Here is a 20,845-nt window from a genome sequence, read left to right as displayed (position 1 = left end):
AACTGAATGCTTTATAAGTGCATTCGTCACATCCTGCCTCCCCTTTTAATCCTGGAAAAGGCAGGGGCTACCTTCTCCTCCCTCTCCCATGGTCATGCCAGCAAGGCCCACCTACTGTCAGTGAGCCTGGGCAAAAGGCCTTGCAGGAAGATCCTGCACCTCATGGGCCCTTGCCAACCATCATGTCCCCTATTCTCACCTGATGCCAGCACTGACTGCCTCGTTCCCCAACCCTCTGAGGACAGGCTGACTGTGACAGCCTTGCGTAGCTTGGCATTCTCTTTCTAGGCTGTTCCAGTGCTCATGATGAGTGGAGGCAGCAGGTCTCAGGCGGCTGCTACCATCTCCAGACACAGCTATATGGTTTAGCCACAGAATTTGGGATAAATCTACCTGATGGTGGAACTTCCAATTTTGCACTGGAAGTGACATCACATGTTGGTGCAATGCTGAAGAGAGTATTCTGCCTCCCAAATTCTCCTGTTGGGTTATCAGGTAGGACTGTCAATCCTGTGACTCAGTAAATCCCTAGTTTAGATCTCATCTGATGGTGAGATCTTATTTTAGTTCACATTATTTTAGACAGCTGCTGATTTGCATAGGTTTGATTAGTCAAAACAGCCTTCCTCAAAACAGCCTTCTCTGAAATTGTCTCTTTCTTTTTACATTTCTGTCTTCTAAGAGTAAATGGGAGAAGCTAGTGCAAGAAAACAAAGCAACGTCAGTAGAGATGTTTGAACATGTCAGCCTGTTGACCCTTGATAGCATCATGAAATGTGCCTTCAGCTGCCAGAGCAACTGCCAGACAGATAGGTGAGTAAATAAATAACCCTTTCATAAATAGTATGTTACATTTTTGCCATCAAGAGGTTGCTCAGAGTTGCTGGGCATCCAACAGGAAACTGGGTGTCTGTGTGTGTCGGGAGAGATGGGGACATGAGGACTGGCCATTAGCAATGGCATGATATCACTTCTGGAAAAACCTAGAATCAATGCCACTTTTCTCAATACCTTCATAGGACCACAGAGTTTCCAGGGATTTCCAAAGAAGTGTGATATCAATTCTCCACCCACCCAGACAAAATGATGTCATGGTGTCACCACTGGAAATTTTGTTTCACTTTTTAATTCTCCCTCCAGCAACTGGAGTGCCAGCAGAAAATGCCTGCTGTGATCCAAAGATCTCCCCTCCCCAATAAGAACATGGATAGCATCAAGTATAGGAGGCTCCAGATATAGGGTAGCTCCAGGTATTGGAATCCATCCTTCTGCTGAATGTTGGCAGGTGAAGAGATTAAAGAAGTCAGTAATTGCCCTGGTTTATTCTGGTAGAGTAAGTTTTTCTGGCCCGTCCACTCAAATCCTGCCTTTTCCCCCTCTTATGACACTTTTGGAGAAAAGAAGGCACTGTCATTGTCCCCTACACTGCCTGATCTGGTTTAGAGACAGCCTTAAGCCCCTTTTCTTGGCCACCCTTCTCAAATCCTAGGCTGCTAGTGCCCAACAGTCTATTCTAGGTGCTTAACCCTCTGAGGAAAAGTTTTCCCTCATGTATTCACAGAGTTGTCTGCTCTGAGTTGGAAATCTTGTGATTTTGGAAGTGGTGCATCAATAAAGTGAAGTTTGGGGAGTACACTTGATCAAAGAACAGTACACTCCTATCTGGGATGGTCGTTCTCTTCCACTGAGCGCACAGCTTTGGGAAGGTCACACATGGAGCAGTGAGGGAGGTAGGGGACACCTGCCTAGCCAGCCAAATCAGTCGAATCAACCCTGGCGATCAATGGGGTGACAGATGTCGCAGCCAGATTGCCCTCACATCCAAGTTTAGGGAGTAGGTATAATGGCATAGAGGGTATAACGGCAAAGAGTCCACTCTCCATAGCAGCCATTTTTTCCAGGGGAACTGATCTTAATCATCAAAGATCAGTTGTAATAACTTTGTTTCTCTCTCCAGAAGCTACCTGGAGGTTGGAAACCTTCTTTATTCAGGCCAAGACTTCCAACTTCCTTGTGTTGTCCCCTTGCTACCTTAGGGTTGTCAGGACCCCTTGACCATTGGTGGAGAAGGGGAGGAAAGGAGGCTTAAAATGAGGCCTAGGGATTAAAGTCACTGGTATAATGATGCCCCTTCCAGGGTATGGTGCACAAAATGAGGGATCCCCCACCCCAACAGGAGTCTGGTAACCCTAGCCTACTTGCTTGAATTTTCTAGGGTTTCTGTTTGAGGCAATCACTGGGCTCACTATCCCAATGCACAGTGTTTTCTGGACTCAGAAAAACTTGAATTGTACTGGTTTGCAAGCAACAGGAGCAACTGTGTGATATCAACAAGGATTGCTATTTGTGGACAAGCCACCTGAGCTCCTCAGTGTGGGTGAATGGAATGAGGAGAGATGGCATGAGGCACAGTGCAGTGTTCCTGAACTCTGTGCTGGAGGTGCAACTTCCCAGATGACCACGGGACTTTCTCCTTCCACAGCAGGCAATGGTGGCAAGGACCAGTGTGCAGCAGCTACAGGCCATCAGCTATAAGGGCAGTGGGAGCCTCCTACCATGCCCCTCACCATCATTACCTGTAATCTCTGGCAGTGAAAACTAGTAGTCAACTGAGGAAGGGATTGGCTGAGCTGCAGACTATTCATGACTGATGAAGGCTAGGGAGGGTGCCATCCTTTTGATTCTTGGCTTCACACACATTTTCTGCATTTTGATAGTTATCCCGCCTTCTGATCAGTGGTGCCTTGCAGTTTCCAAAACCTCTGAAAATGTGACTTTTGCTCTCCCTTTGCAGGGAAAGTGACAAAGATTACCATGTGTTTGCTTTCTTGGATTTCATCTCTCTTCCCTGTCTGGTTGCAGCCTAAAGCAAGAGGATTTTCCTTCCGTCTCAGGCTGGGTGACTCAAGTAATTTATGCATTCACTACTTACCCTGCAGCTGTTTCCTTAGCAGTGGGGTTTTCCTGTTTACACAGGGTTTTTTGTTTCTCCTTCTAAGTGTCCCTAGCCAAGCCAGTGTGCCATTTTGCCTGCCTGCTGCTTCCAGGTTGTTTCCATTCAACCTCCATCTATCTATCTATCTATCTATCTATCTATCTATCTATCTATCTATCTATCTATCTATCTATCTATCTATCTATCTATCTGTCTGTCTGTCTGTCTGTCTGTCTGTCTGTCTGTCTGTCTGTCTGTCTGTCTGTCTGTCTGTCTGTCTGTCTGTCTGTCTGTCTGTCTGTCTGTCTGTCTGTCTGTCTGTCTGTCTGTCTGTCTGTTTGTTTATTACATTTATATACCGCCCTCCCCCGAAGGGCTCAGGGCGGTGAACATGAATATACAAATAGAGCACAAATAAAATCAATACATCTCAAATCGTTAAATAAATCATAGTAAATGGCTCTATAGTCTTTGAATCATTAAAACCCCATTAAAAGCAGTGTGTTAATATCAAATACAATAAATAATACAAGTGGCGACCTACTAACCAATCCCCTAAAAGAGGGGAGGGACGGCAGGATCCACAGATGGTAACGGGGCGGCGCATCAGCGGCCAGCCTCCCCAAAGGCCTGGGAGGAACAGCTCCAGTCTTGCAGGAGCTGCAGAACTTCATTGGAGATCTCCTTGCAGGGCCAGCACAGCTGGAGGGAGAGCGTTCCACCAGGCGGGGGCCGGAGCTGTAAAGGCTCTGGCCTGGGTAGAGGCTAAGCAATGCATCATGGAGGGGCCAGGATCACTCAAGCAAATTGGCCTCTGCAGAGCCACAGAGGTGACGAGTTCGGGACATATGCCTCAGGGCAAGAGCGGTCCCATAGGCAAATGGAGGAGGTCCCAGACCGCGCAAAGCCTTAAAGGTTAGCACCAACACCTTGAAAATGATTGTAATTCTATTGAAGGCGTAGTACCAATGCAGACTGGCACTAACAGGCAGGTGAGAATGTGGTCTCAGCGGCGACCCCTGTATGAGCAGGCGGGCCGCCGCATTCCTGGAACCAATTTTAACTTCGGATCAGATGCTTAAAGGGCAGGCCAGCGATAGATGCCGAGTTGCAATAGTCTAGCCTGGAGGTGACTGTTGCATGGATCACAGTAGCTAGGTCTGCTTGGGAGAGGAAAGGGGCCAGCCGCCGGGCTTGTCGAAGATGGAAAAACGCAACCCGGGTTACATGGGCCACCTGGGTCTCCATTGAAAGAGACAAATCCAGGTGGACCCCCAGGCTGCGGACGGAGGAGGCCGGTGCCAATGTAGCCCCCTCTCACACTGGCGGCTGAAAATCCCCAGCCCCACCTTCGCGCCCCAGCCAAAGGATCTCCGTCTTCGATGGATTCAGTTTTAACCTGCTCTGTTGCAACCAACCAGCAACCACCTCCAAACAATGCTGGAGAGCCGCAGGGGCAGCGACCGCTCCCCCCTCCATCAACAGAATGAGCTGAGTGTCATCGGCATATTGATGACAAGTCAGCCCAAAGCTCCGTACCAACTGAACAAGGGGTCGCATATAGATATTAAATAACAGCAGGGACAACAGCGCTCCCTGAGGCACACCACAATGAAGTGGGCAGCTCTGGGAGGCTTGGTCCCCGCACCACACTTGCTGAGTCCGGTCCCAGAGAAGCAGTAGGCAATCCCACTTTGAAGGACAGGTGCCCCGCACTTCGGAAGCAGCCAGAGGCGGTGGGTCAAAAGATTGTGAAGTGGAAGCCACATCCAAATGCTGCAGTGAGATCTAACAACACCAGCAGTGCCGATCCGCTATAGGCTCTACTTCAGGTAAACCAGGAGCATGCTTCTGTGACGGCGCACGCAGAACAGTTCATCCGTCCCATGCCCAGCACAGAAGCCGGACTGGAAGGGATCGGAAGCTTGGCAGTGTGTCCTCCAGGGAGGCCCTGAAGCTGCTCCAACACCACTCTCTCAGTACCTTCCCAGAAACGAAAAGGTTCGCAAACGGGGTAGTAATTGTAGCCAGATCTCCAGGGATCTAAAGATGGTCTTTTGAAGAGTGGGCGGACCACGTGCCTCCTGTCAACCCATCTGGAAAGGCTCCTTGCTCCAAGGGAGCTATTGATGATATTCAACAGATGGGGCCGTAACTCCGCCTCGGCATGCCTTTTAATAAGCCAGGAGACGTCGGATCTTGAAAGGACAAGGTAGTAGGTCTAACAGCAGCCAGAACCACACCATGCCTTCAGCCTGCTTCAGAGAGCAGGGAAAACTGGGCCAAACGAGGGCCAGAAGACGGCAAAGGAGCCTCCAGTTCGCATATTGTCTCTAAGGTGGCAGGGAGGTCATGGCGGAGCGACGTGACTTTATCTGCAAAAAAGCTCCCTTTTGGGGGGAGGTTACCTGCTACCCTTTTTTCCTTTGCTGTCTTTGGTCTAGCATTACTTTAATATACCATATCAATTTCATGTCAATTTTCTGAGGTTTATGACTCCAGCAATAGACCTTCAGAGTTAATTTTAAAGCCTTTCTGGTCACTCTGAAATGGTAATTTGAAGAGTGGAAGGAACTACAGTGGGCTGGGTGGGGGAAGAAGGGGAAGAGCAAGAAAACCCAAAGAAAGCTAAACACATGGTGATCTTCCCCTCTTTCCCTGCAAAGGGAGAACAAAAGTTGCTTTTTTTAGAGGTTTTGGAAACTGCTAGGAGTCTCTGGTCAGAAGGCGGGGTAACTGCCAAAATGCAGAAAACGTGTGTGTAAACAAGAATCAAAATGTTTACTTACTGGAGGAATAAACTGAGTTCTTGGCTGCCATTTTAAGAATTATATAGTTCATCTGGAATTTCCAAAATTGCTGGAAGATGGCACTGCCAGGTGGAACAGGTGAGAGGGAAAAGGAAGAGGTAAAAGGGAGGGTGGGAGAGTCTTTCATTGTCCCCCAGTTGAATATTTTTGTACAAATGTGTGGGTCTCCCTAAGTTTGTAGAAAGATATCTCTGTCCTGTATATGGGCCTAATCTTTATATTTAACAATCCACAATGATCCACATTTATGACCATATCTAGGATTAGGTATGATGATTAAACCTTTACTTTAAAAATGTTTGGGGAAGATCCTATTATATCAGAGAAAGACATGGGTAAAGTTTTTACTTGTAATGTTGAAAGATCAGATGGAAGTCATGGGAAAAATATTTTACCTAACAGTTTTAAGAAAGGCAGAAGGACTTCAGAGTTAAGTAGATATTTGAGAAATTAATAACTTGTCAAGCTTGACTTTAACTTTTATTCTATTCTTAAACATTATGCTTCAAAACTGTTTGTTGTTGGTCAGGGTTTGCCAAACTGTAATGAAAATGAAAACAGAACCCATAACTTACGTTAAACAGACCCCAACTACAGTTACTAAGGAATATGAAGCAGGGAGCTATAAAATGGAAATTGAATAAGTTTATGTTGAAGGAGGGGCCCTTCTGCAGTGGGACATAATTACTAGAGAGGAACTATTGCGTCTAATTTACTGACTTAACAGAATCACCGAGTAGTCTACATGCTGCCACTCAGTAGTGGGATTCAGTCTGTTCGTACCTATTTCTGTAGAACCGGTAGCTAATTTGTTGTCTAGTTCAGAGAACTGGTTGTAATCCCACCACTGAGTCCTTTCAGAACCAGTTGTTAAATTATTTGAATCCTACCACTGCTGCCACTGCTTTTAGACATTTAATTGTCCCTATGGATATTGAGGTATAAAGCCGCCTTGAGTCTTCCCCCCCCCAAAAAAGGGTGGGGTAGAAATGTAATGTAATAAATAATAAATAAATATCATAAACCACTTTAAAACTCAATATTATTTGTGGCTGACTTAGAACAGTTTCCTAAATGAAGAAGGCAATTTGATTTGACCAGCGCTACATCTAATTTTTCCTGTTCTCCTGCAAAACCTTTTTATTTATTCAAATAGACTAACATAAGGTTCTCGGTATGATGAGGAACATGACTCATTTCACAAATTCCTCAGTGGCTAGGTTGCTTCATTACATTTCATAACTCCAAAGTCTTGAAAATAAAAAAAGAACACCTTCCAAGCTTTCATGACAAAAATGAGCTCAGCATCCTAATTCATTTCTTTCTTTTCCAAAGGGATAACCCCTACATTAAAACGGTGATTGAGCTAGGCTTCCTTGTGTTTGAGAGACTGAGGACACCTCTATATCACAATGATTTCTGTTATCACCTAACTTTTCAAGGGCGTCAGTTCCACAAAGCCTGTAGATTAGCTCATCTCCACACAGGTATGTTCCCCATCAGTCTTCCTCTATATAACATTGGCTAAAGATTTCTACAGGCTGTTGTTCTTGGAATCATGAAGATATTCATCTTTTAATTTATTATAAAACACGCAGTGCGTATACTGGCTTGTCTCTCAGAATGCTGTGATAGCTACTTAGCAGCAACAAAAACCAAGTCTGCATTTGATCTTTAGCAAGCATGTGTAAACTGGGTTATAGCTCAAAGAGTGGTGAAATAGCTGTTTAGCAACAACAGCCAAATCTGAATTTGATCTTTGGAAAGCAGTTTGACAAGCTTTTAAAACGATTAATTAAAAGAAACTGATGACACAATATGTAAAGCTGAGTAGATCTGGATTATTTTTACAATCAATATATCCGAATTTCAACATGGCCAAGCTTTGAATACTTAAATCCAGAGACTGGAGCAGTGAACAGACAAGATGGCTCTTCCTACAAACCCCCCAAAGCCCCATGTTTGCTGGAAAAATTAAAATCTTTTAAAAAAATCATTGGGAGCTTAACTTCTCCTCTGAAACAGAAGCAGCTCCTGTAGTTTTAAGAAAGGATTGCCCTTAGTGACCTTTGCTAGGCAGCCAGCACAATATTAAAGTGTTCAAGAACTGATTCCTATAAGCAATGGACTGGGGAATGAAGCAGGGTATCCAAGGCTGTTTTGACACATCAGGCCAGACCCACCAGCAACCACCAGGTGACTTGCTATCACATGGCTTCCACAACTTACCCAGAAACAGCTGCTTCCTACTGTTCAATAGCTGTCCCACAAAAGTTGGTGTGATACAGTAGTAGAAATCCCCTGCCCCAGCTCAGTTGCAGGAGAAAAATAAACCAAAAAATGGCTGTTTGGTTGATGGTGTGAAAACACGGAAGTAACACCAGTCCTCTCTAGGAATTACTAGAAATTCCAGTGCTGTCAGTGATAACACCTCATGTTCCTTCCTCTCAGATGTCCTAATGTGCCAGGCAACCCTATATAGAGGTTAGAGTTTTAGACTTCAAAGTCACTCAAACTGTTAAGGTTGCTATGGTAGTCAGCTACATGTGATATGTTTCTTCATGAATGCATTGCAAGCCTAATCTCTGGTTTCACCATTTTCCTCAGGGTTCATAAAGTCACTGCACTTCCTGAGTTGAAATGGTTTTTATTCCTCTTCCAAATAGCTAGGCTCTTACCAAACCACAAGGCTTTCTGCCCTAAATGAGCCTTTATCAAAGAGAAAGTGTATAATTGTACTACAATAGAAGGATACCATACTAAGAAAAATGACCCATCTTTCAGCAAAAAAGGATGTGGGGAAGATGCCAAACTTTCCATGAGTGAAGCATAGCACCTTTCTTAATGTCATTCATTGCCAGTTAAGTTCCTTCTGTCCTGAATTTCTGCTTTTATTTTACATGCATATATATACATTAGGTTTGTGTTCAAGTTTTCAAAACAATAATTATGAATGTGCAAAAGAATACATTTGACATGTAAACTGACTAAAATGATTATCTGCTGCCCTCAAATTTAGGAAATTAACAGTTCAAGAATTCTTAGCAGGAAGAATGTTTCTTATACCCTTTATTCCTCCTTTATACCTCTAATGTAGACAGCGTAATTAGAGAGAGAAAGAAATCCCTCAAGAATGAACAAGAACTTGAGAAGATTCTGAAGAAGCGGCGTCTCGACTTTTTAGACATCCTTCTTTGTGCAAAAGTTAGTGTTGTTATTGTCATTTCACAACATATTGTGAGCCTGAAAATAATGTGCATAGGCATGCAAACAGTACACAACTGAGATTACCTTTTATTATTCCCATGATGGTGCTATGTCACCAGTGCAATGCTAGGCAGAGTTATGCCCTTCTCAGGCCATTGAATTTCCACTACAACTTCATGGGATGTCAGTTTATTTTGGACACAATTCAAAGTTGCGATGTTGTTTCTAAAAGACACTGGCCAAAGGTGCCTGTGAAATGGCTTCTGTCCATGTAAACCAACCCATCATCTGACATAACTTCTGATGTCATGCTTTGTGTGCACAGGTTACCAGGGATGAGGTTGGTGAGCAATAAAGACAAGATGTAGGTGGCTGTTCCTCCACCTATGACAGTCTGCCTGGCATTTACCTTATCCATAGTCGCTCCCTCTTTGCACAACAGGCTCCGTGATGGTATAAACTGCACACATCTTTTGAAGGTTATTAGTTTGTACCTTTTAGCTTGTATGCTTTATATTATATGGTTTTTTAAAAGAATACCATAACAATTTGTACTGCTAATTTTTCCCTGATAATGACAGTTACAAAGCAGGCCTCTTATTTGACTGAAAAACTTAACAATATGGAACAGAAACATTTTTCACTTTAAACAGTTTTTGATAGGAACAGCACCCAGTCCTTTAAAACACAGATTAAGAAAGTTTTCCCCTTCTTAATCATTTTGAACAAGAACAGAACTCAAACCCTACTTACCTCCAAAATATCTAAAGTCCCTTATTGATTTTGACAAACCAGCAGGCCTCCTAAATCTTCTCCCACCTAAGTCAAACAATCCTCAACTCTGTCAATTGGCTAGAAGTTAAACTGCCAAACACCATTGCCCCACCCAGAAAAGTTCAGTTTGAAATTGATTGTCTGAGGTTTAATGTTATAGTTACCCAATCTGACTCTCATTTCCCTCAGTCAGACAGCAGCTGCTGGAAACTCTCAAGCACCAGGACAATGGTACAGGTGGGAGAAGGGGCCTTACTCCTGGGCCATTTTCTCTACCTGAAACAGCTCCAGAAGGGAGTATGTGCAACCTTATCAGACCCAACTTGTCATGTCTACTTATCAACTATACATAGGGTAGGAACAAAGGGGGAAAACACCAACAAGAAGAATAAAGTTTTTTGCTTTTGGAACTGGAAATAGTGTAATCTATATCCAGTCTATACCCATACAACAACTTTGCATTAATGTTTGCAAAAATGTACTGTTGAAGGCTTCCATGGCCAGAATCTACTAGCTGTTGTGGATTTCCTGGACTCTGTGCCATGGAAAGAAACACATCTTATTGTGAAATGCCTCTGAGGATGCCAGCCATAGATACAGGTGAAACATTAGGAACAAAAACTGCGCAATCATGGCCACATAGTCAGAAAACCCACAACAGCCAATATTTGTACACTTAAAAATACAAAGAGGGATTGGCAAATACTATCATAAATCTTTGAAGAAATTGTCTGGGTGTGGAAGGGGACGGTGGAATAGGAATGCACTTTTGTTGTGGTCTTCCATGATGAATTGCCATAGTCCTTTTTAAAAATCTCTTGTAAAATTAGGCTTCTGGTAGTAGCATTTTACCTATGCTTGGTTTCCTTTGTGCATGTGAGTGAGAATCAGATCTGTCTATCAAAATTAGGATGACACCTGCATTTAACTTTCTGAGAGATAGTGATTGGCTTAACATCATGTCAGAAGCAATATTGCTCAGAGGATTTTTAGATCTTTCATTCCATATCTGACATTACAGCATATTGCCAATTGTAGGGGGAGGACTATTCAGCAAACAGTTGACCTCCACACACACAATGGCAGTAGCCCTCCAGCACTAGCTCAGCTTCTTCCTTCTAGAATTTGATGCTTTAAGTGGACCTGGGCTAACTCTGACCTAACTCTTTTTGCTCCCATTCAGCTTGGCTGCACCTCCTTTGTCCAGAGCCAGTTCTGGTTCTTTAAATGTTGGTGGGTTTTTTGATGGAGCAAGGCTGAACATTGAATTTTTTTTTCATTCATGCAGTTGATGTTCCAGTTCCTCTTTCTGGTGGGGGTGGGGGGTGCATTTGCACCCATTGCATTTCCAATATTTACAGTCCTGTGATTTTAAATCCCTCAAGAGAATGTTCCAACAGAGGCTCAGTCCAGGTCTTTGTCAAAAGTTTCATTTAGTTTTGCATGACAGTTTTGTATAGTATTAACATTCAGTTTTGCATTAAAAAAATCAAACTGCCCTTTTCTTTGTATTATTAGGATGAGAAGGGAAATGGATTGTCTGATGAAGACCTACGTGCTGAAGTGGACACTTTCATGTTTGAGGGTCATGATACTACTGCCAGTGGGATCTGTTGGCTTTTCTACTGTATGGCTCAGAACCCTGAGTACCAACAAAGATGCAGGGAAGAGACAAAGGAGTTCCTTGGGCAAGGAAAGAATATCCAATGGTGCATTTTAATTATCAGTCATTAATATTAAGTTTGTGTTTCCGTAGAGACTGTTATACTGTGCTAAATTATATTGGATATAAGAATTCCGCCATGACCTGGATAGCCAAGGTTAGCCTGATCTTGTCAGATCCCAGAAACTAAAAAGGGTTGACTCTGGCAAGTGTTTGGATGGGAGACTGCCAGGGTCATGAGATGGTGACAGACAATGGCAAACTATTTCTGAATATCTCTTACCTTGAAAATTCACCGGATGTGACTTGGTTGCAAACCTGTTTTTGAATTCAGGGATTTCTGGGCAAAAAAGATGACCCAGCTTCAATTAGATTACACTGTACCTTAGCTCTTCCTGAATTTATTTATTTCCATAAATTTATTTCCTACCCATCACCAGAGTTCCTGGGTGGGGTAAAAACTCCATTAATGCACCACCTCCATCTCCCATCCTACCTCGCCCCCCCCCCAAAAAATTCATACCTATTCAACCCACATAAAGCCCACCCCAATAACTTATAGGGTTGGGGCTGGGGTTAAAACCAGGTGAAAGCTGGTACAAATCCCAAAAAACATAAAGGAAGTATAAAGGGGGAAGGGAGGTACCACCCCAAAGGGGTCAGCCATATGCCTGAATATGGTGTTGGCCAGGCACCAAAACTCCTGCAGAGTTAGCACCTGGTGGACCTCTGAGGTAGGTTTCCAAAGTGTGGGCCCCCCACAGGGAAAATAACGTAAGAAATAGTAAGCAAGATGAAATTTTATTTAGCATCCTTACTTAAATATCTGGAAATCTTCCGATACCAGAAAGTAGCTGATAAATTTTTACTGCTTCTGTAGTCGACCCACGCAGTCAGCGTAAGAACGAGACGAGACAGCCAGGAGATAAAAGCAAAATCCATCTGAATTAGGAGATCGCCAGCCAGCGTATGGAGACCCGGAGGGTCCGTGTTCCCATAAAGTCTCTCACTATCCGGTTCCTGGCACCTTTTATTGTTCACTCTATCGGGGGCGCAGGAGGGAGGACTCGGGGGGGGAGTTCCGGGAGAGCCAAGGAGGTCGGGGAGATAATCAGGTGATTCATGATCTCATCTGGCTACGTGCTTGGAGAGGAATGCGTACGCTGTCTGAGCCTAATCTCACCTGGGGAGACAAGACCATTGTCCACTAAGCATTCGGTGATTGAGCCAGACAGTTCCACGACCACCATGACTCATGTGGGGGGATATGTAAGGAGTGGGGGTGCGATGCGACCGGCAAGGTCAAATACAGGTCATGCGCTGGCATCCTTAACGTTCTCCACTACGGCACTGCTAGGAGTCGGCAGTGCACTCACTCCCCATCTCCTCCTTTTTTACATTTTAGAAAAGCAGGGGGCCAGCGAAACGCGTAGAAGCGATTTAAAAGGGACGCTTGTCTCCTCCGCCCGTTTGGTCAGGCCCTGACCAAGCCGCTTGTGCAACATTAGAATTTGGATTTACTTGGGGTAAGGGAAATCACGAGGGCTTAACACACGTTACAGAGCAATATTAGACGCCGCATTGAACGCAAAACAAGATCCGGTGATAAGGCACCTACAATTAGGTTACAACGAGAGCTGTACAATAGCGCATTCAAACATCCTCCCGGCAGCTTCCAGCTCCAGAGGGCTGACCACCAACGGGGCAAAAACATCACACTTCAGATTAGATACAATTTCTTGCAATTCACGTAAACAATTGGGAATCACTCAGGAAGATTAAAATAATACATATTATACGTACCTCACTCTCACCATGCTTTGGTGATTCCAAGCATGGCGGCATGATTATTCTAGAGCCGCTTTAATGAAGTTCTTGTTGCTCTGGAGGCCAGGCATCCAGAGGCGATTAGTGAAGGCGGAGTTGAGTGGACCCTTCAAGCGAGGTCACAGATCCAGCTGGCCAATAGTACAGGAAATAAGTCCGGAGGAGGCTCCCACAAGGAAGTCCCTTGAGGAGGGCAGACTCAAAAGCTTCGGAGAGGACGATCGCATCGATCCGGCAGGGTGAGGGATTGAAAGGCTGAGTGGAAGCGATGGCCGAATGGAGTCCGACCTGAGGAATTGGAGCCTTGGGTAGGAGTGGATTGCGAAGCGGTGGCAGAGAAGTTCCGGCAGATAGGTGCTGAGATGCAGTATTAATGACAAATAGTATAACTTGAAACTGGAGCATGCGAAATACAAGTTAAACAATACCAAGACATGGTTACCAAAGCTACTAAGTTAGAGGTGACTCTCATGCGAGCAAAGGTCGTAGGAAGAAAGGCGTGTTCCGATGAGCACATTGCAAGTGGCTGAGGCAAGCGGAGAGCGTTCCAAGAGTTAACCTATCGGGGATGTTCCCGGCTGTAAGCTCAGGAATTCCCGGCCGGAGAGGCGTTGGGGAGGAAGCGAGGATGGCATAGTCGTAGATGGGGGGGTCCTGCAGGGGTGACCCGACCGTCACTGCGGTGAGGGTAGCTGCTTATTTAGTAGCTGCTGATGGCTGTAAAATCCACAGTGGTAGCCGCCAAGGTTGCAGCTTTGCAGGATTCTTGGGCGTCTAGAGTAGCGTAATAACGGCTGCTGCAGAGTCTTCGGGTTAGGATCTTCGGGTTAGGTTCACGATGCTGATTGCAAGTCTGCTGGGGCTGTGGGATGGGAGGTGCTCGGGGGGAGGCCTGTTCCGTCTTCGTGGTGTGGCCTGCAAGCTGCGTTTGGCACTCCGTTCCTCGAGCCGGTCGGACATGTCGGGCTGGGACTCCATAGGAGGACCTTGTAGGAGAGAAGGACTGAAGCATACCCCTTCCCCAGGTTATGAGGGGGGCCGGCCCCGCCAGGTTCGGGATCTGGGAGTTTAGGCCGGTAGTAGACCTTGGCGTGGGGGAGGGGGTCTGACTGCCTGAAGTGTGGTTCTTTTCTATGGGGGTGACCTGCTTGTCCTGATGGTAGAAGGCGAGAGCAAATCCTTAGATGGTTAATGGTGAAAAGTACCTTTGAGGATCTGTTTGTTGTATGTGGCTCCTAAATGGGGCTAACCTCCCCTTTCTTTAGTTCTGTCTAGCTAAAATCTCTTTGGAAGTTCACGATTTGCCGTCTTTCAAATCGATTGCTTGCCGGGTGCTGTTGCTGGCCAGGAATCCCGTGTGTTAAATGACGATTCCCCAGTTGATTACCAGAACTGGAGCATGAGCTAAGTGGAAGGAATATCTTGAGGGCATGCAGTTATCCGTTTTGCCAAACGGAGCGGCCCATGACGGTTAGTTGCACTGCATAAGGAGGGTGCTGGATGACGTGATTGGTGGTCTGCTACCGAGGAGTGGAGTGTAAGCCCGGTATGACGTACCCCGCAGTAGAGTATCTATGGTTACGTGTAGGTGCTTCCAGGGGAGCTAGGGCAGGGACCAGGGTTACGGCCCATTTTGCCACAAGTCACTTTGCCAGGGCCCCTCGGGGTTTACCCCGAAGGGTCTGACGAAATCGGGAGGCGAGGCGTGAGCATTGAGCCCTTGAGGATTTGACGTATGGACTGCGCCTGGTTGAGGGGATGCTGCAGGATCCCGGAGGCTTTGAGTGCTTTTGCCCGTTCCCTGGTGGAAAAAAAGTTGTGTGACTGGAAGGGGTCAGGAAAAGAGGGGTGGGAGATGTGGGTAAGCGTTGTCTGCGCTAAGCCGGTTTCCCTCGGCTTCGAAAGGGGAGGCCTGGGAAGCCCGGCGTGTGCAGCTGCGCATATGGCCTGGCAAAGTACTGGGGAGGAGGAGTTCTGGATGCTAGAAGGTTCCGTGAGTGTCAGGAAGAAGAGACTCATGAGGTTTGGGTGGGTCCCGGGGGGGGGAGGCCACGTGGGCTCTCGGGTAAGAAAAGTAGGCAATTACGCAGTGCCAATGCATGTGGGAAATACGACCAGAAGGTTGAAGGGTTGGGGAAGGCTTTGAAAGGCCATTGAATGGTCCTTGTGGCGAAGTTCGCTCCGTTGAGCCGGAGGCAAGACGGCGTATAAGCTGATCTGCCGTCATTGACCATTTTCGTTGAAATGCAATGGCGCCGATAGCGCTTGCCCCGCGTCGGCCCGAAGACGGTGGGGGCGCCTTGGAATGAGGGCAGAGGCATGGCTAAGATCGAGAATGGGACTAGAGGGGTAGATTATGGAGGAGAGTGAGGGCGAGGGGTCTGGGGAGGTGGAAGAGGATCTCCCCCACGCAATTTTCTAGGGCCAGCTGGAGGAGGGTGAGCGAGGCATTCAAGAGGTGTTGGAACTCTGTTCTGTTTAAGAGAGCATGACTGATTTTTTCGGGGTCCCATCCCACCATTACCAGAAGTGCGTTAGTACGGTTTGGTTCGATGAATCTCGCGATAAAAAGCTGGCCCGGGGTAGAGGAGATTTTTGGCGGGCAACATGGGAGGCAGGTAAAACCACTTTCTGACAAGGAAGGTTGTGGCGTCCGTGTGTACCCTACCTAGGACCCGGTAGGGAGAGGGGGGGGTGTTCAAGAGGAAGAGTGAGAGAGGTTGATCTTTTGAGGGGGATCTCGGATCCACCCTATCGGGCGAGCCTAGGACCTTCCTTTACTGCTCTTCGAAAGGTGTCCTATGTGGGCTTCTGGGTGAGTTGGGATCTTGTCCCCTGGATTTTTTGCCAGCCGGAGAAGCCAAAACAGGGGAGCTGAGCAAGGGTGAGAGTGAGAGCGAAGAAGGGGACGGACCCAGTTGAGGGTCCCGAGCAGCTGCTGCAGCTGGAGGAGCGTGAGCGTGTCTGGGGATTTTGAATCTCCGGTATGACAGGGGCTTGGAGTAGGAGTGGAGGAGCTTATGCCCCAGATACAAAAAAATGGCTCGTTCTTCTGCACCTTTTCGGGAGCCGATGTGCAGGCCTGTACTGGTTTTAGCGTGTCGGTTAGCAGCATCACCCACCGCGGGGGGATGAGTCGAGTGCGGCTACTAGGGATAATTTCATCCATGTAATGGGATGCATCATAGCTCCCGAGCTTTGGCCTTGAGAAATAAGAACCAAAAGCTGATGGACGAAAAAATTGATGACACAAAGGTGGGGCTGTTGAGCATCCCCTGGGGCAAGACCTTCCACTGGCGCATATCTGGCCGTGGGCTGCTGATGATTAAGCACCGGCACCGTGGAAAGCCAAATGTACTGGAGTCTTCAGGGGAGAGGGGGGGATACAAAAGAAACAATCCTTCAAGGTCCAACTTAACCAGGGACACAAATGGTAGTCTGAGGGGATAAGGTTGGGGTTAGGTAAACACGCATTGAAGAGGGCCCATGGGCTGGATACAGGCATTTACTGCTCTGAGGATCCTGGTAGTCACCGCACCGGCCACTCTTCCTTCTTTATTACACAAAGACAGGTGTGTTCCAGGGTTTACGTTGAGATCAGTCCTCCAATGTGGCCTTGAGTCAGCTGCTCCTCCACGAAGGTTGGTGCATGGCAATCAACTTCTCTCTCTGGGCAGCCTGCCACTGTTCCTCCTACCCATCCATACTGGGGAGGTCTTCGTGGTCCCACGTGAGGGGAGGCCCGGTGAAGCATGCAGGCTACTTTCGCTCCTCGAGCTCTCCCATGACCATGGGGAGGATGCGATGAGCTGTCAGCCTCTTAGAACCTCTAAGGAGGTTTCTGAACTGCGGCCTGCTCCCTTTCCTTCTCCCGGATTCTGGCCAAACGCGTCCCAGCCGTCAACTGATCAAGGCAGCCCGGACACTTTGCTGAGCGACATGGCCGTGCCGGGGCTCCCCGCATCCCTGAGGTTCACCCCTGGGCCTCCGAGCTGTGTGTGCGAGTGGGCGTAAGGGATGCCCTTAGGCATGCGTAGGAGCCCGTGAAGGCGATGAAACAGTTCCTCGTGAGGGCCGTTCCTGCAGGGATGCCTTACTACTACATTGTTAAGAAGGGTGTCTGCATGAGGCTCCGAGCGAAGCGAGGTCCGTGCCCCTGTAACAAAGGGATAGTTTCTTGCTTTAAGAAGGTGGAGAAGGCTCGGGGGGAGGAGCCTCCCTGAGGGTCTTCTCCCTTTGGAGGGAGACCCCTTTCGGTGCGGGTCGTAAGCTCCCCTACTGGGCAGCCTGCAATCACTACAGAAGTGTCCGGACTGAGTGGCAGGTGAAACACACCTGCCTCGGGGCTGTTTCCCTGGCGGTGGAAAGAGGCTCGCGGTCAGGAGGTCCGCATGGTGGGCTTAAGACCCGATATATCCTGGCAAGCCTTTAAGCATGTCGGCCAGTTCAGGGTCCTTACCTAAGCCTTTCGTGATTGCCTTGCGGCATTCAGCTGGAGGCGCTCTCTTCGGCGAGATCACGCCTAAGGAGTTCGCTTCCTGAGCTTCCTCGTTATCAACTCTGTTTCCTTGAGAGCCTCCTTGAGTTCGCTTCCACAAACTTGGCTTAGGGTTCTTGGGGTTTTTGGCGGATGGCAGAGAAGCTCTGCGCGGGCTGGCCAGAATTGGGGACCCTGACAAACGCCTTGTAAAAGCACTCAGAGGCCGCAATCGTAGCGGTGGCTTCAGGTAGGACAACCCGATTGTTGGGGCTGCTGAAGGCATCGAAGCCGTAAAGTTCCGCAGTTGTAGGGCGCCGCCGGAGGTAGTTGCCCTGTTGTATGCATTGCTTGATGAACTCGCTCTCCCAGATCGCAAATTGCAGCGGGGCTCAGGAAAGAGCGGAAGGCGGTCTTCCAGTCGCCCGGGACCATTAGGTGGTTCCTCATGACCGCCTCGAAAGCATTGCTTTCAAGATAGGTAGGGATTTACGCCCACGTCCAGCACCGCTTATGGAGCCTCGGTGAGGATTTTATAGCTCAGGGGGCTGTACTCGACAACCCGTCATTAACCATGCCATCCTCCCCACGGCATTCGTGGGAGTGGACGGGGCACAATGCAAGAATCTCGGCATCGTCTTCCGTCAGGGTTTCTTTCTTCTGCAGATCGTGGCTAATACGTTCTGCAAGAGTTTTGAAACCCGCGCCATTACGTGGCGCTGACGGAGGTGCAGTGACTTCGGAAAATGAAGGCGGAGCAGGGGGAGGGGGCGGCCGAGCCGCGGGAGAGTTTGAATTGGGCGAAGGAACGAGGAGGGCAGAAGGAGGACAGGCGTCCAATTTAGTGGATAGAGAAAATTCCGGGGCTGAAATTGAAGGTGAAAGATCGAAAGGAGGGCGGCCTACAGCAAGGGAGCCATAGGTCTGCAGGCTGATGGCGACAAAACATTGTCTCCACGTCAGTAGCAGCGACATCGGCGCGCGAGGCTCTGTGCGAAGAGTGCGCCCGATGTTTTCCCAGTCCTTAAGATTCAATGTCCCCCCCTCTGGGTACCATGGACATTGAGCTTCAATCTCCTCAACCAATTTGCGCAGCTCCCTTCTCTTTACGGGGACCCTGCCGCATTTCGTTAACGCTTTCAGTTCGTCAACGTGCTTGTCATAAGCCCTGCTTTTGCAAGCTCCCATACTCACCGGTGTTCCGTCGGACGAGAGAGTGTCCTAGGACGCGTGTCTCTGGATGCGCCGATCCAGAGGACAGGCGATACCGAAACGGTGGTCCCTGGATGCGCCGATCCAGCGGACTCGGTATCGCGGCCCTTCCCCAGGCGACGGTGAGCAGGGTGGAGGTTCGAGGATTCCCGGGTTTCGGCACCAGCTTGTAGTCGACCCACGCAGTCAGCGTAAGAACGAGACGAGACGCGGAGATAACATCTGGTGGAGATCGCCAGCAGCGGGAGACCGGAGGTCCGTGTTCCTAGCGAGTCTCTCGCCTGCCGGTTCCTGGCACCTTTTATTGTTACTCTATCGGGGGCGTGTAGGAGGGAGGACTCGGGGGAGTTCCGGGAGAGCGGGAGGTCGGGAGATCATCAGGTGATGCATGATCTCATCTGGCTACGTGCGGAGAGGAGCGTACGCGTCTGAGCCTAATCCTCACCTGGGGGCAAGACCATTGTCCCTGCGCCCGGTGATTGAGCCAGACAGTTCACGACCTGTGACTCATGGGGGGATGAGGAGTGGGGGTGCGATGCGACCGGCAAGGCCGCAGGTCCGCTGGCGTCCCAACGTTCCACTACGGCACTGCTGGGTCGGCAGTGCACTACTACATGCTTCTGTGAATTTGGCTTCTCTTGGGGTTTTTTAAACCTGCAATATTCTGATCTTCAAGAGCTCAGCTGATTGGGAACTTGTGGAGGTAATCAAGGGAGGGGGAGATTTGGGGGTTGTTATTTTATTTTTTGTTTGAAACTGAAAGTGTTCAATTATTTTTATTTTTTATTAATTGAAAAGATATAAAATGAAAGAATGAAAACATTGGTATTTTCCATAGAAGAAGGAAGGGAGTATTTTACATAAAATACACTATACAGTACTTGATATAACACAGTAATAATATTAAACAATTGTATAAATTGTGAAAATTTAAAATAAAAATTTCGGTGATGTAGGGATGAGCCGCTGATCCAGCAGCACCGTAAGTAGAGCGCTGGAATGCCGGCGCTCCTACGATCTTCTGGTCGCAACCGCTCCCCTGCCCCTCACCCCCTGATGAGTCACAGGTCATGAACTACCTGGCTCACAACCACCAGGTGTCCCAGACAAAGGGACAATGGGCCCCTGCCCCCAGGTGAGGATTAGACCCAGACGCTGATGCTTCCTCCCGCACGTAATAACCAGGCGAGATCATACATCACATGACGATCTCCCGCCCTCCCGCTCTCCCGGTTTCCCCCGGTCCGCCCTTCTACACGCCCCCACGATAACCCTAATAAAAGGTGCCAGGTACTAGCACGCGGCAGAGTCGCCCGGATCACGGACCCCCGCGCTCCCGCTGCTGGCGCTCTCCACCAGATGATATCTCCGCGTCTCGTCTCGTTCTTACGCTGACTCCACGGGCACGACTACACGGTGATGATTGCTATTATAAATCTAAACAAAAATGTCTAAAAGTATTTTACATGAATTGAAAATTACGTTCATGTATTATTATCATCTATCCACAATATATTTAGACTTTGTTCTCCCATTATCACTTTTTCAATACAACAAAAATTGTTAATAATTCATGTTCATCACTGTTAATAGTCAGATGCATAATTTCAACAACCTCCTTCTCTGCTCCCTATTTTTAAAGAATAATATAATTTTTATACTTTACGCTTGTCTTGAAATTCTTTGGTTGAACTGTTATTCACATAAGTTTGATCTGTTATTCACATAGCTTGTTATTTTTGCCATTGCTGCCTATTTGGCTAATTTGCTTTTTTAGTCCTCTTGGCTTGGACACTCTTCTGCTTTCCATACTGTTGCAAATACAACTCTGACTGCCATTATTATATACTAAACAATTCTTGCAAAATTTTTGAAAAACTTTTCGACAAAACTCCCAATAATTCCATAATAAATTTATTTTTAAGATTTTCTGTATTTCA

The 20,845-nt window shown here is 47.5% G+C and overlaps 1 protein-coding gene across 1 annotated transcript in view; it reads left to right on the top strand.

Annotated features, from left to right (window-relative positions):
• LOC125433529 (cytochrome P450 4B1-like) overlaps positions 1 to 20,845 on the top strand; it is a 57,610-nt gene that overhangs the window by 20,231 nt on the left and 16,534 nt on the right. The window contains exons 5-8 of the mRNA XM_048498112.1: positions 683 to 813; positions 7,081 to 7,232; positions 8,843 to 8,949; positions 11,245 to 11,435. Of these exons, the coding sequence (XP_048354069.1) occupies positions 683 to 813; positions 7,081 to 7,232; positions 8,843 to 8,949; positions 11,245 to 11,435 (581 nt within the window). The remainder of the gene's footprint in view (positions 1 to 682; positions 814 to 7,080; positions 7,233 to 8,842; positions 8,950 to 11,244; positions 11,436 to 20,845) is intronic.

The sequence above is a fragment of the Sphaerodactylus townsendi genome, linkage group LG05 (assembly GCF_021028975.2).
Source record: "Sphaerodactylus townsendi isolate TG3544 linkage group LG05, MPM_Stown_v2.3, whole genome shotgun sequence".
Classification (NCBI taxonomy): domain Eukaryota; kingdom Metazoa; phylum Chordata; class Lepidosauria; order Squamata; family Sphaerodactylidae; genus Sphaerodactylus; species Sphaerodactylus townsendi.
The sequence above is the reverse complement of the archived record's forward strand: the minus strand, read 5'-3'. Positions and strand labels throughout refer to the sequence as shown.